General features: G+C 36.3%; 2 protein-coding genes across 2 annotated transcripts in view; one reads left to right on the top strand and one right to left on the bottom strand.

The window, feature by feature from the left end:
* Positions 1–11815, bottom strand: part of mocos (molybdenum cofactor sulfurase) — a 126250-nt gene extending 114435 nt beyond the window's left edge. The window contains exon 1 of the mRNA XM_067422315.1: positions 11599–11815. The gene's annotated coding sequence lies outside the window, so the exon portion shown is untranslated. The remainder of the gene's footprint in view (positions 1–11598) is intronic.
* Positions 2319–21553, top strand: LOC137045605 (protein SPMIP7). The gene is made up of 9 exons (XM_067422327.1): positions 2319–2850; positions 2981–3039; positions 4179–4255; positions 8383–8521; positions 8598–8665; positions 10114–10155; positions 13410–13517; positions 13605–13706; positions 19815–21553. The coding sequence occupies exons 1-9, from the start codon at positions 2319–2321 to the stop codon at positions 19939–19941; spliced, it is 1254 nt and encodes a 417-aa protein (XP_067278428.1). The 3' UTR covers positions 19942–21553.
* The last annotated feature ends 1575 nt before the right edge of the window (positions 21554–23128 follow it).

The raw sequence follows: 23128 nt of genomic DNA, 5'->3' as shown, positions 1-23128 counted from the left end.
TTTGAGGGAGTTTGACATGGGCCAAATTGTGATGGTTAGATGACTGGGTCAGAGCATCTCCAAAACTGCAGCTCTTGTGGGGTGTTCCCGGTCTGCAGTGGTCAGTGTCTATCAAAAGTGGTCCAAGGAAGGAAGTGGTCAACCAGCGACAGGGTCATAGGTGGCCAAGGCTCATTGATGCACGTGGGGAGTGAAGGCTGGCCCATGTGGTCTGATCAAACAGACAAGCTAATGTAGCTCAAATTCCTCAAGTAGTTAATGCTGGTTCTGGTAGAAACATGTCAGAATTCACAGTGCATTGCAGTTTGTTGTGTATGGGACTGCATAGCCGCAGATCAGTCAGGGTGCCCATGCTGACCCATATACAGCTGAAAGCTCCAACATTGGGCATGTGGGCATCAGAACTGGACCACGAAGCAATGAAAGAAGGTGGCCTGGTCTGATGAATCATGTTTTCTTTTACATCACATGGATGGCCAGGTGCATGTGTCACTTTCCTGGGGAACACATGGCACCAGGATGGGAATAAGGCAAGCCAACAGAGGGAGTGTGATGCTTTGAACAATGCACTGTACACCTTTTCCCCTCTGGTGGCTGTGGCCTCTTTCAGCAGGATAATGCACCCTGCCACAAAGCAAAAATGGTTCAGGATTGTGTTGAGGAGCACAACAACGGCTAGGGGTCTAGTGGAGTCCATGCCTCGATGCGTTAGGGCTGTTTTGGCAGCACAAGCGGGACCAACAGTATTCGGTCATAATGTTATGCCTGATCGATGTGTGTGTGCGACGTGCGTGTATAAACAGTTCTAACAAATGGAACAGATGAGAAAACTATTTAAAATTGTGTCTTAATAATTAAAAATGAAAGACTATGACAATATTTTAGGTTCAAAACATTTCATATTAACATTGTATAAACATCAGTGGTTTTAAAGCTGTTGAGATAATTGAAAAACTTGTGTCCACAAATTTGAATGTCAGGGTGGGACAACCACAAACATGACACTTTTATTATAAATTGACAGGGTTACGTGTGAGCAGGGACGAGGCAGAGAATCCAAATGCAAGCACTCAAGTTAAATTACAAAAAAACTAACAGAAAATTCAAGAACCAAAGTATCCACAGAGACCAGGCAGGAGAGCCACAACAAGAACACACATACATGAGCAACAACCGACAAACAACAACTGAAGCACAGAGGTTTAAATAGACAAGTCAACAAGCGGCTGAAAGGGATGAGGGACAGGTGTTGGTGAGTTGATGTCATGGGAACTAATGAGGGTAACTATAGCAACACACTAAAGTACAAGGCGAAAAAGTAGCCAAACATAGGAAGTGTGGAAACTAAGCATACAATTCAACATAAAAGTCTTATGATACAGGGACTGTGACAGTAATAATGCATCATCCAGAGAGGACCTGATCCTTGTGGCAGAGTAAAAATGTTTGTAGATCTCTCAAATACTAGTAAAAACTACTAATTTCAAGTATAGTTAGGTTGGTACACTTTTTATGTGAAATGGTGCAACTACAGTATATACATACATACAACTATTTGGTTTTCAAAACTTGTTTAAACACCTTGTTCATGACTCAAAAATATGCATTACACCAGTTTTGTTAGGACAATAGACCATTTTAAGCCCATTATGCCTCATATAACAAGATATACAAGCAGTTTGTGCTTTTTTTCTATCCTTGTGGGCTAGGGACCAATTGTTCCTATGATTATAGTACAGCCTGAAAACTCAAATTTTGGGGACATTATGGTTTTTACTATATAGAAGATAGCTGCACATGGTTAAGTAGCTATAATAATGTGTTTCACGTGAAATAACTGCCAGGTGTCTGTAGGTGGTAGGGTTTTGGTCTGGCTTAATTTGGGACCACATCACATCATTATGCGAGACAACACCATAGCCCAAATTGCCTGATCAAGGTCTCCACCTAGTGATCTTTAAATGTTATTGCGGTTAGTTATTTTGCATTCAACGTCCTTCATGAATTAAAGTCATTACTGCTTAAACAGTTAATCATCATTCTAATTCACATTTCACTGTTCAGAATAGATGACGAACTGTAATTCTTCTCAACAATGAGTTTTAGCTTCAGTGTGAGCCTTTTGAATCCCAGCGTGTCAATTTACAGACACATGCCAGTAATTTGACCTCCCGCTGACTGCAGTGACACAGGAGGCAATCTAATGACAAACTAATGACACAGTCTCCTGGCAACAGCAAATGCTGATGATTACACCTGTGGCTCCATCTGCATAATCCCACATACCAGACCACATCTAAAAGAGATGCGCAGCTTTTATGGAAATATATTCCATTTATTGGTTAATTGTTTGCTTTTATAAATCATTAATGGAAGAGGAACGAGAACCGTACCGTGTAAGACTTCTCAAGACGCCCTGTGTGAGTTCAGATGGAGTGAGCAGGTGGCTGTGCAGACGTATGAATCTGCCCTGTGAGAAGGGTCCAGAGGGAAGGTATGACTTTGAGAGCATGGTCCAGACAGACAGACGTGCGTTCTCCAAATTCAATCCTGGAGCCCAGATGCCTGATGAAAACACTCCTCTGGTGCCACTGCGTGACTACGAGACTTTAATAGATCCGTGCTCCGGTCAACTGAGTGCAGGGGCACAGGTGCGTCTGGGGGCAAAGAGCAGAACCCCATTCATTGAAACGGTTTACACCCCATCTGATCTGTGGGTTCCGGCAGGGGCCCGGGACAGGCCTCAGACTCCTCCAACCAGACCTTCAGCTCTGATATATGACAATTCTGAGCACAAGAGGTGGAACTCCAGGGTGAAACCAGATGCAGCATTTAGGGCAAACCTTGGAGGTAACTGCAACCTTTTTGTTATAGGCCTGCACATTTGGGGTGACTGCAGCAGTGTGTAGCAAAAAGCAATGTAATAGTTTAAATAGACTCTTACATATTTATTATTGGATTCCATATGCTTTGTCACCAGGTTGGACAAGTGCACAGAGTATTAAACCCCCTTCTCTGGACAGCAATGAAATAAATGCGGTATGTCATGCTCAATTATTCATCCCTGCTACTGTAATATTACTATTGTATGCAGTTTGTTCGAAGCTTTATCACTTTTACAGCACTGAACATTAACTATTCATGTGAAATGTGCCTTAAAGAATTAGTTAATCCAAAAATGAACAGTCATCATTTACTCACTCTCATGTTGCTCCAAACCAGAATGACTTTTATGTCTTCCTTGGAACACAAAAAGAGAACATTTGAAGAATTGTACTGGTCGCTCTTTTACACGCAGTTACCGTTAATGGGACTGAGCTTTAAATCTTCAAAAATGACACAAACACACCATGAAAGTATAAAAATAAAATGATTGTGTAACAAGTTGTGTTACTATAGTCTGAGAATTTAAACCATAATTTACTTTAAACTAGCTTTAATTTCTAGGCTCTATTTGCACCTGGTACTATTAATGCTGCCTATCAGAAATGTTCTACTTCCCACTTCTGAATCATGATTACGAGCTAATCACATTCAAATGTTTTGACTTGATCTAGTTTATGTCCAGTTTTTTAAAACTATAACTACGATAATTCCGATAGGACGTGAAGGCACATGCTATCAGAAATGTCTTGATTCCAACTTTAGAAGTTGTGATCACGAGCTTGTTGCATTCAGTGCTTTGTTGTTGGAATGAACAGGAATCATGGCAGACACCAGGTTTATTCTTCTCTATTGAGAAAATCTTTTTAAAACCAAAATATGTCCCCATGCACTGACAACCACATCTACGATGTTATCCAGATTTTGGATATCTGGATTTCAGTCCAGGACTGTAATTTCAGTCAAATGCAGGCTATTTTCGCTTCAAATAATTGTAACGGCAAGACAAGATGATATAGTTGTTGGGGGGAAAGAATGTAGTTCTCCCTTCCACCATGTTTAAAGTTTAGTCAAATTAGTTTTTTGACTAGGCCTGCCTCTTGAAGTATGCTGCTTTTGCTGCTCTAATCCACATTTACATAGAAAAGAGCTCAATTTATTTTTCAAAAATTATCTTTTTTGTGTTCCATTGAAGAAAGTTTTTTTTAAACTTAACTTGTTATATTTGCCCTATTACATCACACTTTTAGACCATATGAGATATGCCATTGTGTCTTTTTACTATTGCTTTATAGGCTGCAGAACCATCTGTTCTTTTTGATAGCATTCCAGTGGCAGCTCGACAATACATCTACACTTCTGCAGCCCAAAGGTCTGTGTTTGCTCTAAAAGCTCCCGTAACAGCAGAACTACAATTTATTGTCCAAGGCTCTTTCAACTTGACCAATTGGTGCTTTTTGTATCATTTGTCTGTTTATACATTTGACAGGCACTTTTATCTAAAACATACAGTGCATTCAAGGTATACATTTTGTCAAATTGTTTGCTGAGAGACCCTGTCATTTCTAGTGCCACAATATCACCTGCTGCACTATACCGGTCCATTATGCTAAGACAAAAGTTTTTCATGATATCTTACAGTTTATTTGTAATAATATTTAGCCATTATGAACCCTGAGGTCTCATTTCATTTAATGGTGACTTTAACCCCTTAATCTCAAAGTGTACCGCCGACGGTTACTTGACACCCGTAGGTTACTTGATACCCATAGCATGTACAATAAGATATGTACTAGGCATGTGCCGATATCAATTTTTCATGTTGCGATTAATTGCTGAAGTTTTATCACGATATACGATATTATCACGATATTGAAATAAGTTGCAAAAAAAGTGTTGCCATATCATAACAGCTTTAAGAACTATTTTTGTAAGAACAAAAATAACTGAATGTTTAAATACAATAGTGCACCAAAAATATATACAGCTCTGGAAAAAAAATTAAGAGACCCCTCATTGAGAAATCAATGTTAAGTGGTCTCTTGATTTTTTCAGAGCTGTAAAAGTACAATTTTCAAACAGATTAAAGTGCAAAAGAATTAGGCTATAAAGAACAACAGGTAACAAATTACAATAAGGTCTCATTATTTAATGCATTAACTAAGATTGAGCGATAGCTACATTTGGTACAGAAAGTATAATTTTTTTGGTAATGTTAGTTAAGAAATACTGATCAATGTTAGTTTTATCTTAGGTCCATTAAAAAAGTTATTTTGATTTTGATTTTAATGTTATTAAAAAGTAACTAAGAAATTACCATAGAATGATTAATTCTTTATAAGTATTTTTCATTGTCAGTTTGGTAATAATGAATTAACATGTTAACTAATGAAGTCGTATCTCAACATTATACTGAACAATAACAAATAATTAGAACAGTTCTAATAGTTAGGGCATGTTGTAGTCCAGATTAAAACATAAAAATGTTTAAATTTGAAAATAAATAGCCTATTAAGTCTTTAAGTATTAAGTATTTGGTGCTGTGATGAACAACATTGAGATTACAGAAACGAATGGCTGTTTTAAAAGAGTTTTTTTTGTTTGTTTGCTGGTTTCCGGGGTAACCGTAGCATTCTGCAGTTCATCAGCGCCCTCTGCTGTCACTGAGCGGCACTTCAGCAGCGCGTCTCCTTCACAGGTTCAGTCATGTGCAAACGCGCGTTCGGCTTGTTCATATCTGAGCGCGTGTCCCTTTGACGCAGAATAAAGCGGTGTTGAGCATTTATATGGTTGGTGGGCAAAGTATTCTTAAGTGCATTATAAAAAAATTATAAATTGTAAATAAATTATTATTTACGATATTTTAAAGTGCCCACGATAACAATATCGTGCATATTCATTATCGTGATAAATCGCATTATCGAAAATTGGCACATGTCTAATATGTAAAAAAAAAATATTTTTTTTATTTGTCTTTTATCAGCAGTTTCTCAGCCTTAAAATATAAAGTGTTCTAACAAATGATAGATACTTTTTGACTCTTCTTTCTATATAGTTATGAGTTATGAGTCTTTAAATTTGTGTATGTCACTCAGAAAACAACAATTTTATAAATGCCTTCTGGGTGTCAAGGACTGAACAAAAAGGCTACCTTTGTTGCAGATGCTTGGATTTTTTTATAACTTCATGTTATTACCACAAAATTTGATTCAGATGCAGACCACATATAGGGGAATAGGGATGGCTCGAGACCACAATTTTGGCTTCGGTACGGTACCACAATCTAATACCGAAGTACCGATATTAAATCGATACCACATGGTCTGATATTAGCCCGGGTATATTACTCGGGAATGAATACAATTGTGCAAGTTTTGAGTTTATAAAATGTGAAATTACCACAAATGTTTATTAGTAAATGAATAAGCAAAGTTTATCACATCAAATCAGTCATTTAAAAACTTTCTTGTGAGAAATAATTTCAGCAAAAATCTCTCAAAATTAGCAAATTGCTTCTGGTTTCAAAAGACATCGCACTACACTAAAGCAATCTGCATAATCCGATTCAAAATTTCACGTTCATCTCGGGATGGATAATGGAAATCATTTGAACATGCACGTGATTTTATAGCATTTCGTAATAACAGTTACAGGAGATATGAGCTCATAACAACGACACACATCGTAGACCTTGCACATTACAAATTAAGTTTACTTAAACAGTCAAATACACAGAATTATGTAAAAATGTCCGTCTTTAGTGAGTATTCACATAAACACAGTCGGTTGTGTCTAACGCGAATGTAAATAGTGCAATAGTAGCCTACTCATGCAAACATGGGATCTAAATGTCTTTGGTTGAAACGAAAGCTGGAGATTTTGTGATATTCGATCTTATGTTAGGCTATGTATGTGCGTTGAGCAGTGTAAAAAGAAAATAAATGTTTAAATGAGATGGTTTGAATGATCCACTGACCTGTCGATCTCTTAAGAAGTCAGAATAGTGACAGATGCTTCTTGGCTAGGTTTGATGGTTTTTCATCAGTTTTATAAGCAAAGTTATTACAAATGTCACTTCTACTCCTCTCCTTATTAATTCGTTTTGGGCATCTTGAGTGAGATTCTCCTGCTTTATTCATTTTGTTCGTCTATCTAAGTTATCTATGCCGGTAGTTTCGGGTCAGTTTGGGTAGCGCGCTGCCATCTAGCGGTGAACTTCGGAAAAGCAGCATATACCGAAATGTGCAAAATCATGTTTTCGTACCGTTTTAAACAAAATATACACCGGTATTTTTCCAGTACCGGTATACCGCGCATCCCTATAGGCAGGGCTCGACATTAGCGCTTGTCCGCTTGTCCGGGACAAGTGGGTTTTTTGAAGGGACAAGTGAAAGAGAATTTTACTTGCCCGACGGACAAGAGCCTGATTAAAACAAAAAATAACTAGCGAATCACCAAAATGCAAGAATGATTGTGCATTAATTTAGTGTAAGTCGGGATCGATAGTGGATGATAATATATAATGAACTGACGATAAAAAGGTCGCGCTGTAAACGCTCGTGGAGCCTCTCGAGGAGAAATTACAACACTAGAGCGTTTTCCTGAATACTATCACGACTTAAAATGACACTGATTTCATATGACAGCTCCATAAACAAGTAATTAACATTCACTAACATTCACTTAACATCACTTACATTTTAGATGCTATATTGAGTGTTTTGTTCTATTTTAGCAGCGAAAATCGTTAATTTGCAGAACTGTAACGTGTCCCACAGCAACAAGTGTTACTGGTAGGATTCAGTGTTTGAATGAATCGTTTGAATGAACGACTCAATGATTCACTCATTAAGACGGCCATCTTCTGCCACCTACTGGAGGTTTAGTTTCATGTTTAAATGTTTCTTTCCAACATTTCTATTTTGTCTATTCAAAACTACAAATCTCTAAACATTATTTAACGCAGTTATTATTTTTCAGTGTAAATTATTTAATTTGATTGGTAACAGCCCTTATAGTGTTCTCTATTTATCAAATTTAACAATATAAAATTAAACCTGAAGCATGGCCTATATTTAATAAGATTAGGGGGAAATGCCCTTTATGAAAGTTAAAAATATCACAAATTTGAAATTAACAATTAACAATTTACTTGTCCGAAGGACAAGCACATGAACATGCTTAATGTCAAGCCCTGCCTATAGGGGAATATCACCCAAAGATTTTTTTATCACCCAAAGAGTTATTGAATGTCAAATAAGAATAAAAATGGTCTTTTATCTAAAAATATATATAAAAGTGTGCTAACAAATTATACCGACCATTTGACTCTTCTTGCTATAATTTTGGAGTTATGAGGCTTTACTTTTGTGTATGTCACTCAGACAAAAAAAACTCTAAAAATGCCTTCAGGGCTTAAGGGCTTAAACACCTTTGTAGGATAATGTAGATACGAGTGTTTGTATCCCTTATGCCTGTGTGTGGATATGCTCTGTGTAGAGGTTATGAGAATGTAGACTGGGACTCAAAGTTACCTCCTCACCACAAACCACCCACAACTACACTGGAAAAAATGGCTGACCCTGTGAGTCAACGTTTCGTGCTGAAGCGATACTACAGCAGACCAGAGTTGTGGCAGGTAAGTCTGCTGCATTGGAAATGAGGTTACTTCCGCTGAAGATCTAAGACATTGAGAGAGATTTCTTCGCTTTCAGGCTATTGGATCACATTGGAACAAACATCAGATTCGTGGCATATTTAACACAAAGAAACCCATCAGCTTGTAAGTTATTTAAATAACCCTGTAATGCATTTGGCAGACACATTATTAATACTTTATTTTGACAGTCCCTTTTGAACATTCTGTTGACCACAAGTAACTCTGCAACTACACTGTAAAAAAAATGTTGGTTTAACTTAAGTAACCTGGTTGCCTTAAAATTGAGTTTATTGAACTTTGTTGATACAAGTTGATACAATGAAGGAAATGTTTTTAATAAATAGAAACTGAAAATATTATTGTATCTGAACCACATAAAACATTTGATAAATCATGAAAATAGCACTGTTTGGCATGTTTCACTGTGTTATCAAAAATAAAACACAATTACCCAATATGCTTACAAAATCTTTTACTAGTATTTTAATAAAGGTTGTTGAATCTCAAAAAATTATCATTGTATTAACTCAACTTTTTAATTTCAATGAACTCAAAGCTTTAAGGCAACCTGGTAACTTTTTTCTAAATATTTTTTTTACAGTGTACATGTCACCTAACCCTCATTAGAGTATTAGTAGACGTCTGCTTAGTAACTCTTTATTATGATGCTCCAACAGATGTACTACTACACAATAAGTAACTTTGCAACTACATGTTAACTTATTCTAACCCTACCAGTCTACTAACACTCTGACTCATGTTATAGATATGACTGCGATTTGCAGCACGCATCGCCACAGACGAGTATCTCTTCATTAAGCCGACGCACAAACTACCGCAAATTAAACCGAAAGTAAAGTCGTAGGTGCTCAAGATACAATCATCTTCATTAAGGGTAAAGAAACTGAATGATCTTACCAGTGCTGTGGCTGCGCTCGCTCATATTGGCGTCTTTGATTGTGAAATCAGCTGTTGATCAATAAAACGCAGCTTATATCTTTCTTTTTTTTTCAGTGACGTGAGCTCCTTTAAATCTGCATATAGTGCGGGAATTGAAGATCAGAATCAGATTTATATCCGTTTTTCAGAGACACGTTTACGTGGCCAATTGTAAATGAAATAGTTTCTCCCGTAGTGCTTAACGGGATTTTTCTAAAAGCCGAAATGTGCACAGATGTCGACTTTTAAAATAGTTGGTGCATATTTAATTACTTTCACTCGCGACTCTCGCCTCCCTCTCCCTGTATTCTGCCGTGACAATACACGTGCGTGACAAATAACATTATGCGTGACGTCAGTAACATTATAACCGGTTATGGTCTATTACTGAACCGATACCAAATCGTCCTCGTCTGCATCGGGATAACAACACTGTAGTAACAATGTTAGCAGTTCTTGCTTAATTTCCTGACACATGACCTTGGCATTTCTAATATCATTCTCTACTGTTTGAGCTACAACTTTTTTATTTTTAGGTTCTGAGTTTGTACTGTAGCCTATACTTGCATATTTATATCAATCTCTGTGTATAATAAATTGTGTTGTTTCTGACAATTGTTTTCAATGAACAGCACCAGTCCATGTCCAAAATCAGGCCATGTACCTTTATATTGGTAAGTGGATATCTTTAGTAAAGTAATTATCATTTCTAAACACAAACATATTAAACAACACAGTAAAAAAACACATTAAACTGACTTAAAATTAGAATCTTGTATAACTTTAAAAAAGATGGCTTATTAAGGTATAAGTAATGTAAAAACATGTTGTCATGACGTATTGATCATGTCATTTTACAGTGACATTTGACAGTTTATTGCTGTTTAAAGGTAGGGTAGGTAAGAATTGGTTAAAAAACTTTTTTTCCAAATGTGTTTAAACGTTCTTTATATAGGCTAACAATACAAAATTAAAATGTAAGTACTCTAAAAGAAAGTATAAAATTTGAGTGTCTGTAGCCCTCTCACGACTGTTTTAAAGACTCTATATTTCCATTCACTCCACCTTCTCCCTTTTAGGCTCTTCCCAAACCACGCCCCCAAAATACATGAACGCGCTTCGCCGACCGCTCAGCTGGAAGAAGCATTATTTACCTGAGAGGAGCGGTGTGCATGTAGTGACATCATATCAGAATCACATGTAATAAAATAATCGAACTTTATCAGTATGAATATAAACAAATAAGATTTTAGTACTCACTATCAAGCTAGAATACCGATACTGGTAAAGTTTCAAATATATTTTTGGTTGATTCGTTAACGAGCTAGTTATATTTATAAGGCAAAACTAAAAACGGGTAGCATTGATACAAATTTTTCCCCAATAACATCAGTTATACTGTGATGAAGATTAATTTCGAGTAAGATTCATAACATATACTGTGTTTTGCATGTAATAGTTTCCATGATGAAAGCATTGTTGATTAATAGCAGCTAAAGCTAACTTAGTTCTAAAAAAAGTTCCTGGATGCGGTGTACTAGCTTTCACACATGCATTTTGTTATCTAAAGTTACATTTTGTGAAATTTAACACAACACCGATCAACTTGAACTAAGCATATTGAGTATTTATCACCTCAACGTATATATATATATATATATATATATATATATATATATATATATATATATATATATATATATATATATATATATATACGTTGACTAAGTCCTTCACCAGCAGAGCAATTCATATTTTTGAATAAAAATGTTATGTAACAAATGACAGTGTGGCTTTATTTCTTTTAATAATCTTAATTTTTCATGACACAAAAACAAAAAACAAAAGGTGTCAGATAGATGTTAAAATTTAAGTTTTTTTTGTGTGTGTGTGTTTTTTTACATAGGCCTACAGTACTGTCAAGGTTTTTTCAGATAAATACACGCAAGTGTCCACTAGATGGCGTCATGGAGACGGGTGTCGGGTGTTGTTTCGAAGCTTCGGCACATTTGCTTCAACTGTTTCAGTGCTTCACGAAGCCTCGGTCTGCCCGTCACTAGATACATGCTTCATGAAAACATAAACCGAATAAATGTATAATAAAAATGAAAGATTACCTGTCCAGTAGAAATACAGCCAGCAATGAGTCGTTTTTCAGTCCCTTGAGGTCCCTCAGTTCTCGCCATCGTTGGAAAGCCACGCTGATATTTACTCGCGTTTGATTTCTTTGTTTATCCAAATACTTTTTGTGCATTGCCTTTACTTGTAGGCCTACTGTCTTCCTTTTTTGTGCATTGTTTGCCTTCGCTGACCGTAAAACCCAGCACCGTGCGCTTTGAATGCTTTTGCTCTTCCTAGTGGTGCGGGCATGAGTGGGCAGAACCTGTAGCGGAAGCGGTGGTTGCCATGGTAGCGAAAGAGAGTGACAGTCGCCCAAGCCAATCACTTGTTTTGTCCCCGAACGAAAATAATGACCGGTGTTTTTTTTATTACAGATTAAAAAGTCTAGAGTTACTCGATTTTTATAATCTCTTTTTCAGAGTACTTACATTTTAATTATGTATTTGTGGAAATTGCTGTGAATAACAAGCGACAACTTCTCAGTTGAGCACCAATGTCTTGTTTTTTGTTTTGTTTTTGTTTTCTGTCAACAAACATAATTACAATAAGGCAATTCAAAATCAGAATCAAATACTAAATAACAGAGCACAACTAGATATAAATGAAGCAAATAATAAATTAATAAATTAATTTACAAAAAAAATAAAAATAATCTAAATGTAGCTACTTATATAGTTTATATTTCTTCAATAAATCAAGCAGTCTTCTACCACTTTTCAGTTTTAGCATTCTTAAAGATTTACCACCAGTGTCTTGTTTAATAACCAAACGAAAAACAACAACACTTTCCTCAAGTGGGTGTTAACCAACGTCACAAACGTTAACACGCATCAGCACAATTTAAAGGGACCACGATCCCTGAACAGTACTGTGTTAATCCTCAGCAGTATATAGAACCATATATAATAACAAGGGTGAATTATGTACGTCACATTCACTACATATTGACATATAAAGAAAGTTTAAACAAATTTGGACAAAAGTGTTTTAGATCATTCTTACCTACCCTACCATTATGCATATATTAAAGGGATACTTCACCGCTTTAAACTATGTTATTCCCTTAAATAAAACGAGTTGATACACACCTCTCTCGTCTCAGTGCGTGCACTTAATCGCTCTGCCGCGCGGTGATGATCTGATAGCATTTAGCTTAGCCCACTAAGCCCAGTTCATTCACTATGGTACCAAACAGAGATCAAGTTTCAAGTGACCAAACACCTCCACGGTTTCCCTATTTAAATACAGTTACACAAATAGTTGAACGATCAAGTAGGATGACATAAAATAAAACGTGGCGCTTCGATTTGCCGCAGTAAAAAGTCCCGGCTGAAACATCCTCCCTCACATCTCCCCCTCCCTCTCTCATTTCTGTCCATAATAGGGAGGGAAGATGTTTCAGGCGGGACTTTTTACTGCGCTGAGTCGAAGTACTCTCAGAAGTGCTATTCCGCCATACATTATAGTTCTCCTTTTTAATCCGCTGAGAAAAGCTCCACGTTTTATTTTATATCATCATACTTGGTCGTTCAACTATTCATATAACTGTATTTAAATAGGGAAAACGTGGAGGTTTTTGGCCGCTTCAAACTTTATCTTTGTTTGGTACCATAGTGAATGAACTGGGCTTAGTGGGCTAAGCTGCTATCAGATCGTCACCGCGTGTCAGAGCGATTAAGTGAACGCACTAAGACGAGAGAGGTATGTATCAACTCGTTTTAGATAAGGGAATAACATAGTTTAATATGAAAAAGCTGGGAAGTATGCCATTAAGACTTTGAGAGATATTTGTGATCTCTCTGTACAGCGGTACGGTAGGCTCTGAGAACATGGGCAGTGCGGACGTCCCAGAAGAAGACTTCGTCCCTCTGACTGTTCTGCGGACCACAGTCCCTCCCCACACCCCTGCCAGCTAGTATGAGTTTGATCTGTGTATGTGTGTATACATCATAAACCTTCTACAGAACTGTTCATAAGGAAGAGGTTTTGTTTTTCTCTGTAGCCGAACTACTATACCTGGTTACACTGGAAAAGCCAAGTTTGGCAGATCACAAACCTCAGCTGTCAGTCTGCCTTCTTTACCGTATACACCACAAACAACAGGGTAAGTCAGTACAGCATTTCAGATTAAGATATTTGGCTTTGTCTGCAATGGACTGACCATCTTTCCATCATACCGTGACCCTTTAGAGCAAGTGGTTTGGAAATTTGGAAATTACATTATTGTCTTGACATGACAAATAATAACTTTTCTCTTAATCATTAGACTGACACTCTTATCCAAATAGTGTAAAGGGTTCTTAAAAAATATACATTTTGTAAATGTATGTGTTCGCTTCAAATAAAGCCTTGTGCTTTTCGTTTTATTGCTCAAACTAATGTTGTTCATAATTGTAGTTATGTAACTGTATTTACAAATATACAGAGCTTTCATTGAGTTTCATCTATCATGTAACTATATAGTCTTTCTTAGTCTTTATATACTTCTTCTTTTTTTATAAAACTCAATCAAAATCTCATTAAACAATGCACACAAAAAAATCTCATTCCCATAAATGTAATGCAAAAATATATGTAGTGCTTTCAACAGACCCATGGCCATCCAAAGCGCTTTACATCTTGCCTCACATTCACTAGGGGTGTGACGAGATCTTGTGCCACTAAAATGTGACAAGATTTCTCGTCAAGGTGAAAAGCTGTCTCGTCATTTTCTCATGACCTGGCCATGACGGAGTGTGAAACTTATATTATGCCTCCACTCTAGTTTCGCTTTTTGTAGCCTCTGCCCCTTTGAAAGTGAAAGTGCCCCTTTCAATCGCACTACAGTGCCCCCGCGAATATGATTTCAGCAGTTTGGCAGTTTGACGCGCGATCCAAATCATGACTCAATCCGCTGATTCAATACCGTTTGAATCTTTATTTGAGGTTTGAAAACAAATGCGGAAGAGAAGACAATGCTAAAGAAAGTCGTGGTTTTTGTTATTTTGGGACCAAAATGTATTTTCATTGCTTCAAGAGATTCTAATTAACTAACTGATGACACATATGGACTACTTTGATGATGTTTTTATTTCCTTTCTGGACAAGGACAGTATAGTGTTCCTACCCTTAGATACACTGTCGGACTAAATATTAAATATCTTAAACTGTGTTCTGAAGATGAAAGGAAGTCTTACGGGTGTGGAACATAAATGACATTTCATTTTTGGGTGAACTAACCCTTTAAGAATATTTTACGCCACTGCATATATATAATCATAATATAACAGCATAATAATGCAAGTAAATTAAATAAAATGTATTAAATAGTAAATAAACATTTTCTCTTGTCATTCTGCGTTGACATTTATATGTGCACCAGAACAGGGGATTGCAGCTTTGAAATCGAGTCCATTTGGGGTTATTCTTCCAAACTGTCAGTAGTTGTCAGTAAAACACTATAACGCCTCAAATGGCACCTTTTTCTTCAACTTGAATTAGCGTACAAAATGTATTTCCGCTTCCCAACTCAATGAATCACTCTTTCCCATCAAAATATAACTTAATATAAACTGAATTGATTCAGTTAACCCCTAGAGGTCGATGATCGTGCTGGCTTCATCATAATGACTTGGGTCTTTTTTGGTTCAGTGTTTCGCTTAGGCTGACAGACAGTACATACATTTTTATACTCAGAACAGACAGATACACAGTAACAAAAATATTGAATTTTTCCCACAAAATAATTTACAGTAGTGTAGCCCAAATCATCACAGACTCCACTCACCCCGCACACCTCCTGTTTGAACTGTTACCATCAGGACGGCGACTCCGATCACTGGCCACTAGAACATCTAGGCATAGGAACAGTTTCTTCCCACAGGCCAATTCCCTCTTGAACAGTTAACCCCCCCCCCCAATATCTCCTAAACTCAGGTGATTACTTATATTATTCATTATTTATATTTATTCTTACCACCCAAATACTGTAAGTGCTCATAATCTATGTCTTCTGACTAAACGTAACCGTGACCTTATACTGTTTATATTTTTCTTCATATTTTTCTTCTTAGAATTTTTTATTCCCGTGTTGTATTTGTATTGTTTATGTGCACTGGAAGCTTCAGCACCAAAAAAAAATTCCTTGTGTGTGAAAGCACACTTGGCAATAAAGCTCTTTCTGATTCTGATCCCAACCAACACAAAGTTGCACATACAGTAGTCTACATACAAAACAACATTAGAATTTACTTACAGAGTGAGTGTGCCTATTTGAGTGTCAGTTTGTTCCTTGTGAAAATAAGGAACAAAAATAAGGTGCAATTTGAATGGGTCCATTCATTGAGTTCCAACAACCCAATTTCTGGGTTTGTCCATTTTCAACCCAACTTAGGTTGTTTTTAACCCAGCATTTTTTTAGAGTGCAGTATTTGTGTGTCAACAATTGAGAAAAACTGTATTTTTTCCACCTTTAAACTACTTCTTCTTTACTTAGCCTGGATCACCCGGGTTACAAACACCTACACAAGTGTTAGTCTTTCAGTTTTATACAATCCATTCAAAAGGGGAAACCTAGGAATAATTGTGTATTGTAATGTAAATGTGGGCTATGTAACAAATGCAGTGAATTATAAAAAGCACAAAGAGTCATTCTTGTATTGCAAAGAAATTTTACAAAAGAAAACATATGCTGCCTGATGTTAGTGTTTGTTAGGTTTGTGTTTTATGAGGGAGAAAGTGTTTGTTGGTTGAAAACCTTTGCTAGTGTTCTGGAAGAATGAGTTGATTGGCAGTGCATTTTGAATGTGAAATTAACTGCTGTGCCAAACTAAAAGATGGTTAGGAGAACTGTGTGAAGAGTTTTGAAAAAAAAAAAAATTTAGTATTGAGAAACATGTCCTAGTGATTGTAAAAAAACAAACTGTAAGGCTAATAGATTTAGATCAAGTTATAATCAAGATATGCTTTTTTATGTTGTTTCAAACTCATCAAAATAAGTTAAGCAATTTTCAACTTGCGACACAAGATTCAACAAATTTAAGTCAGTATAATGTAATTTATAATAAATTAAATAACTTAAATACCTAAGTTGATTGTACTTAGAAAATTAAGGCAGCAACTATTTTTTTGTGTTGATAGAGAAAATAACTAAAACTAAAACTGAATTAAAAAAAGAACTTTAAAAAAAACCTTACAAAAACAATGACAAAACCACACACAAAATAACTACAATTAAAATGCAAAATATTCATTTTCATTCATTTTCATTTTAAAATTGCAAAATATTCAATATGCAAAATATAAATAAATAACAACATAAGGATCCAAATTATACCACACTGTAAAAAATTATTTAGAAAAAAAGTTACCTGGTTGCCTTAAAATTTTGAGTTCATTGAAATTAAATTTTTTAGTAAATACAATGAACATTTTTTGAGATTCGACAACCTTTATTAAAATATTATTAAAAGATTTTGTAAGCATATTGGGTAATTGTGTGTGTTTTATTTCTGATGATGCAGAGAAACATGCCAAATAGTGCTATTTTCATGATTTATCAAATTTTTTATGTGGTTCAGATACAATAATATTTTGAGTTTCTATTTATTGAACAAATTTCCTTTATCGTATCAACTCAAAGTTTTAATTTCAATAACAATTTTTAGGCAACCAGGTTACTTACTTTTTTAAGTTAAACCAACAAAAACCAACCAAATTTTTTTAGCAGTGACACTAGTCTGTATTGGATTAATGAGAACCTAATGGAAATCACCAATTAAAATAATAATAACAAAAAAATCACAATAAAATGGTTGGAGAACTACAGAATTTGCACAGAACATGACAAGTTACATGTTAATATTGGCAAACTAAGAAAACAATCTTAAAGGTCCTAAAATAAAAGGCTTAATCATTTTCTTTATGCAAAAATTAAGACTGCATTTATTTTCATTAGATCGATCCACCTTTAAGACCTTATCACATTTTTTTTTATTATTATTATCATCATCACCATAAAATCTCACTGTACCATTTTGTCTCAGTAGGTGGCAGCAGTGCTTCGTATTCAGACCGTTCTTTTATAAGTCCTCTTTTGTGGTCAAAACCACAAACATACACAAATTCACTGAAATAAGTTAATCATTTATAATTTTATTATTCAACAAGAATATAAAGAATTGAATACTCGAATAATCTTGCATAATTTCCTTGTCAAAAACTATAAGTCATTTACATTTGCTTAAAACATAATAGTAATCAAGTAATGATCTAATGGTGAATGCGAATCATTCAAGCCTAGCCTGTGTCATTCTAATAGTGCTCCAGTAAACATGCCCTGTAACAGTAAGCACATTACAGGATCACTCTGTGGGCGTTTCCCACAAACCATTGCAGTCATTTTTTATCTTCTGATCTCTGTCTCTGTTTCTGCCTTAGTATGTGCACTGTCAAACTTTTTTTTAAGCTCCCGCATGTTCCCCTTCTGTCAGAAGCTGGGCTCTGTCTGCCCTAGATTTACTGCTCTTCAAGCTACTCTACAGCATGTGGCTAGGCTACGAATGGAGGTGTGTGATCTGCGTCTTACAGCATCGCTTAATAGACCCTGCATGACGTGTCAAGCTGAACAAAGTTCAAACCATCTTATAAAGCAGAGAGCATAAATAATGAGATGTGCTTTAGTACAATAATGGAAGAAGATACTTTAATTTCTATATTTTAAAAATGGAAAATGGCCAAATAAGTCATGAAGCACTGTTGTTTTCTGTGGGTTTGTGAAGAGTCAAATCAGACAGACACTACTGGGAACAAAACCAGCCCAGCAGCGCTCTTCCACCCTCTGTCTGCAACGGCAAAATGTCCTCGGCTTTCAGAATGAGTATAGGAATGAGGCATCTGCAGCTCTAGTAAAGAGGAAGAAGGAGGAGGAGGTGTTTGAGAGAAGCACTGGAGGAAAACCAAACTCCTCACCCAGGGACAGGGTGGTTTTTTTTGAAAACGTGTTTCCTAGCTGGGCCCCAGAAGAGCTGCTTTACCGTCTTTTTGGAGCAGACCTCTCCAGATGGCCCTATCCTAAGCTGAGCTGCTCTTGTTGCCGGTGGTAATCGTGGTTTTTACTCAACACAGATCCATTTTCCTGGAGTCACCGGTGCTCTGAAATCTGTTTCCTTTGCCGATAAAACAGGCCTCCCATCTCTTTTCCTTACAGCAGAAAGTCAGCACCTTTACAACTTCCTCTAACTCTTTCCTACTCCTTTTTTGGTGATAATTCACATGTCTCCAAACTGTTTTCATTCTCCTGCACCTTTCGTCATAAATGTCAGACTGTGACATTGTTTGTTTTCTGGAAAATCCGACACAAGTGAATTACTTTACGTTCCCTTTTTCAAAGCATTAGTAAATAGATGCAGTAGCTGACACATAAGATGTCTATGAACTTTCCACCAACTTCAAGATTTTGGGTTAAAGTGTGTTTTAATGTATGAGGGAAAAGTGTATATTTTAGGTCACGTGCAGGTCACCAGTTCTTTTAAATTTGTCAGTTTTTAGCCTTATTTCAGTCGTTAGTTCACGTGAAATGGTCCTGTGGCAAATTTTAAATAAATAAATACATATGTTACAGTCAGGCAACTAATTAATTATAATAACTTTTATCAATTTAATTATAATACCTATTTATAATAAATTAAAATCAGCTATTTGATGTATTTTCTTTTCATGCATTACACTGATTAACTGAATATTCCAGGTTCAATATAATTTAAGCCTGTTTCAACAACATTTGTGGAATGTTGATTACCTCAAAAGTAAATGTATTTTATTTTATTTTAACCTTTCAATTAAAAAAGTGAGACACTTACAATGGGGGCTGATTTTTGAAGGATTTAAAAGCAGAAATGTAGGCTTAATCACTGACATGAATTTTCTGTTAAAATGTACAGATTTTTTTAGCTGTCAAGTTATTCTTGGTATTGTTACAGCAGCATTTTGGACATAAAATTACACACAAGTTTAGTAAGCAATATGTCTTTTCACAATAAAACCAGAGTATTACATACATATACACATTAACCATATATGCATATTGTTTTTGTCTCGTGGCTGTATGACTAAAACGTATTTTAACATTTACAGTTTTGTGGTAATCACGATTATTCCACAAGTACTGTTGACTGAATCCAGAATATTCCTTTAATATGAGCATTCCCAGTTTCACCAAGTTTTCCCTTTCTAGAAGCCGCCCTGGTATCCAGCGCTCCCCACACTACGGACACAAGGCTCCTCTGTCAGGAATGGTCACCACTGTCCCACCGGGAAACCCTTACATTCATCCCAAAGCACCGGCACTTTTCATGAAATAACTCTAAAAGCACGGCATGAAGAATAAGAATAAATGATGAAGAAGTGTGGGAAATGAGAGTCTCCCTTTTCATGAAATCCAATCTGTGTTTGTGAATAGATCTATAATGATGCTATGTCAATGACTGATTCTCTGAGCTCTGAATAATGAGATGTTTTATTAGCATAATTTCCCTTGATTTAGATGAGTGCTTCTGAAAATGCGGAGGTTGTGCCATTGTCTTAAACATTCGAGCCGATGTGGGTGCGTGTGGGCTTACGTATTTGACTATATGTGTGTCCATGCGGATAAATGAGGGCATCATCTTCTCACAGATCCTCTTCTGCATACTTTTATTGCATTCAACATTCAAAAAGCACTTAAAAGCTGTGCGTGGAAAGAGCTATACTTTGTGGTTACGCAGCAATGGCAATGCAAATAAAACTTTGCCTGATCTGGTCTTAAAAGAAAACAAAAGACATGCATTTCTGAAATGTTCTAGTGCACACCAAGAACTGTGGTTTGGAGAATAAAAGACAGAATACCAGTGCAGCTTCACCTGCTTACAGGAAATAGGAACATGCTGGTTTCCTGTTTCCCCCTTTGTCGTCTTTGCACTTATGTTGAAAACAGTCCGCTCTGGAAGCAGCTCAGCTGAATCCACCAGTTGAAAACACCTAGAAAACACCAAGTAAAATCAACATGCATTTATGACTGAAAAGTGCTCAAAAAGTAAAGGGTTAGTTCAACCAATAACTTGGTTGAACTAACCAAGTTACTACAGTGACTAACTAACTACAGTGATTCCACAAATATTGTATGAAGCGACGAGAATAGTTTTTGTGCGCAAAAAAACGAAATAATGACTTATATAGTGATGGGCCGATTTCAAAACAACGTTTTAAATGTTTTGAATCAGCGTATTGATTCATGATTCGGATCGCCAGTGTCCCGTGATTTCAGCAGTTTTCAACAAAAACTATTCTCGTCGCTTTATAATATGATTGTAGAATCGCTGTAGTGAGATGAGCTTTGTAACGACGTCTTTTGTGCCTTTATGGGTCTTGAGAGAGGAAATGACATTGGTGTCAATGAAGGTCTGTCTGAGCCATCGGATTTCAACAAAACTATCTTCATTTGTGTTCTGAAGATGAACGGAGGTCTTTCGGGTGTCGAACAACATTAGGGTAAGTAATCAATGAGAGAATTTTCCTTTTTGGGTGAACTAACCCTTTAATTCTTAATAGAGGAAACTGTTAGATTTCATTGTAACTAATGCTTCGCCCTATGTTGAACATCATATCTGTTTTGGGGCAGTGGGAAAACTTTCTCTGTTTTCAGTTGACAGCTGAGCATGGCGGGAATAAAACCCTGTCTGTGGTATTTCCAGAGATGGAGATGTGGTTGACAGATAACTAACGTCCATCTAGGGGCCAATGAAAGGGATCAGACTTATCTTTTGTTTCAGGGTCTGAAGCGCTTTCTTTAAGGTGACCTTCAGCCCATCACGAGGACCCCGTTAGACAAATTAAAGTCCTTTCCGAGGTGAGACAGACTCAGCACAATAGATGTAAGTAGTAGAAACAGACTGTTATGTTTCTGAGATTTATTGTGCAATATAGAGATCTACATCTACAAATATGTGAATCTGAAAATGTGAATCTGAAAATTCCAGTCACATTATTGAAATTTCAGCAAAATTTCACGATCAGAAAAAGTATTTTTGTCTATTGGCAATAGTGAAGCGATGTATGAAGAGGCTCACACAGCATAACAACCCTTTGGTCAACACAGTGAATTTGTGTGACCAGCTTGAACCAGTTGCAAAATGTTTTGAATCCACACAAAATTCTGGATTGTATGGATTCATATGGTAATGAATGAATTTCACTCACAAAACTCGCTGAACAATGGTTAAAGGTGTCCTAGAACGAGTTGAAACAATATGTTAAATTGTTCTCTGATATCTACATAGAGGGTATGTAGCTTATTTAAGTGCAAAAAATATCCAGACACAGTTTTAAAGGTCCATTTACAACCCTAGAAATTGTCCCTAGGATGTAATGCTCTGTTTTTGCCTTATTTGGAAGAGTCATGAATATTAATGTTGAGCTCTGCTCTGATTGGCTTATTTCAGCCGCTCACAGCACACAGCAGTTCATTGAAGCGGCTCGTGAGTCCTGACAGAACACAGACCGACCGAATGACACTTTAAGCAGAACATCTCAAATAGAGATTGATAAAATATAGTCTACTTGTTTATTGGTGTTTTCAGATCATCCGCACGCGCGAGAGAGAGAGCTCGCGTGCATATGGTTGCCAGATTGTACATGTTTAGGTAAAACATCGGATAGTATATATGTTCTTTTCACAGAAAAGCTCTGATTGAGGGATTTAAATTACTGAAATATGGCAACCGCAAGCACGAACGCTCTTCTTTCCATCCGACAGTGGTTTTTGTTCAAGTTTTTATTTTGTAAACTACATTTTAGACTCGTTTTTTTTAGTCAACGATATTGTATGTTTATATAATGTTCGCAGTGACTGTGATTTACTCTGAAATACAAGCATGCAAAAACATCATAGGCCTACTTCAGTTCTTAAAAATATAAATATATATATTTTTACAAAATGAATAGCCTTGTCAAATGACTGTCGTTTTAACTGATATGGTGGAAAAGGTGACATTTGCTAGAAGGATCGCGTGAACGATCTGTAAGCAAAGTATCTACGGTTGTATTTTGTAATACAAAATAATATTAACCTTTGTCATTAGACACACTATTTAGTTTTGTATGGTACTTGGAGTTTCCTATTGTTACTGTCCAAGAATCTTGCGTTATCTGCTCTCTCTAAGAAACTTTCAATTTAATCAGAAATTGTTTAAACAGTCAATAAGTGGATGAAATCGCTACTTACTGCTTGCAGGAATACAGTTGTAATTGCCACTTTCTTCAGTTTAAGACACTGAGTGAAGCTTGAAATGGGCCGTACAAATGAACGATTTTTAATTAAATTGTTGCGGTATCCGATTATAATAAACATCAACCATGACTGTTAACATTTTTTATCTGTGGGAAGGCTATGAAAAGTCCTAACATCTCCTGCACAGCCTGGAACATGACATTTGTGTCCATGAGAGCTGCCGTTTTTGCTATCCTCGAGTGTCGCTTGTTTACCTGGAGTCCCGATGATTCGGCTCCGTCAGT

The sequence above is a fragment of the Pseudorasbora parva genome, chromosome 17, assembly GCF_024679245.1.
Source record: "Pseudorasbora parva isolate DD20220531a chromosome 17, ASM2467924v1, whole genome shotgun sequence".
Taxonomy (NCBI): Eukaryota; Metazoa; Chordata; class Actinopteri; order Cypriniformes; family Gobionidae; genus Pseudorasbora; species Pseudorasbora parva.
The sequence above is the reverse complement of the archived record's forward strand: the minus strand, read 5'-3'. Positions and strand labels throughout refer to the sequence as shown.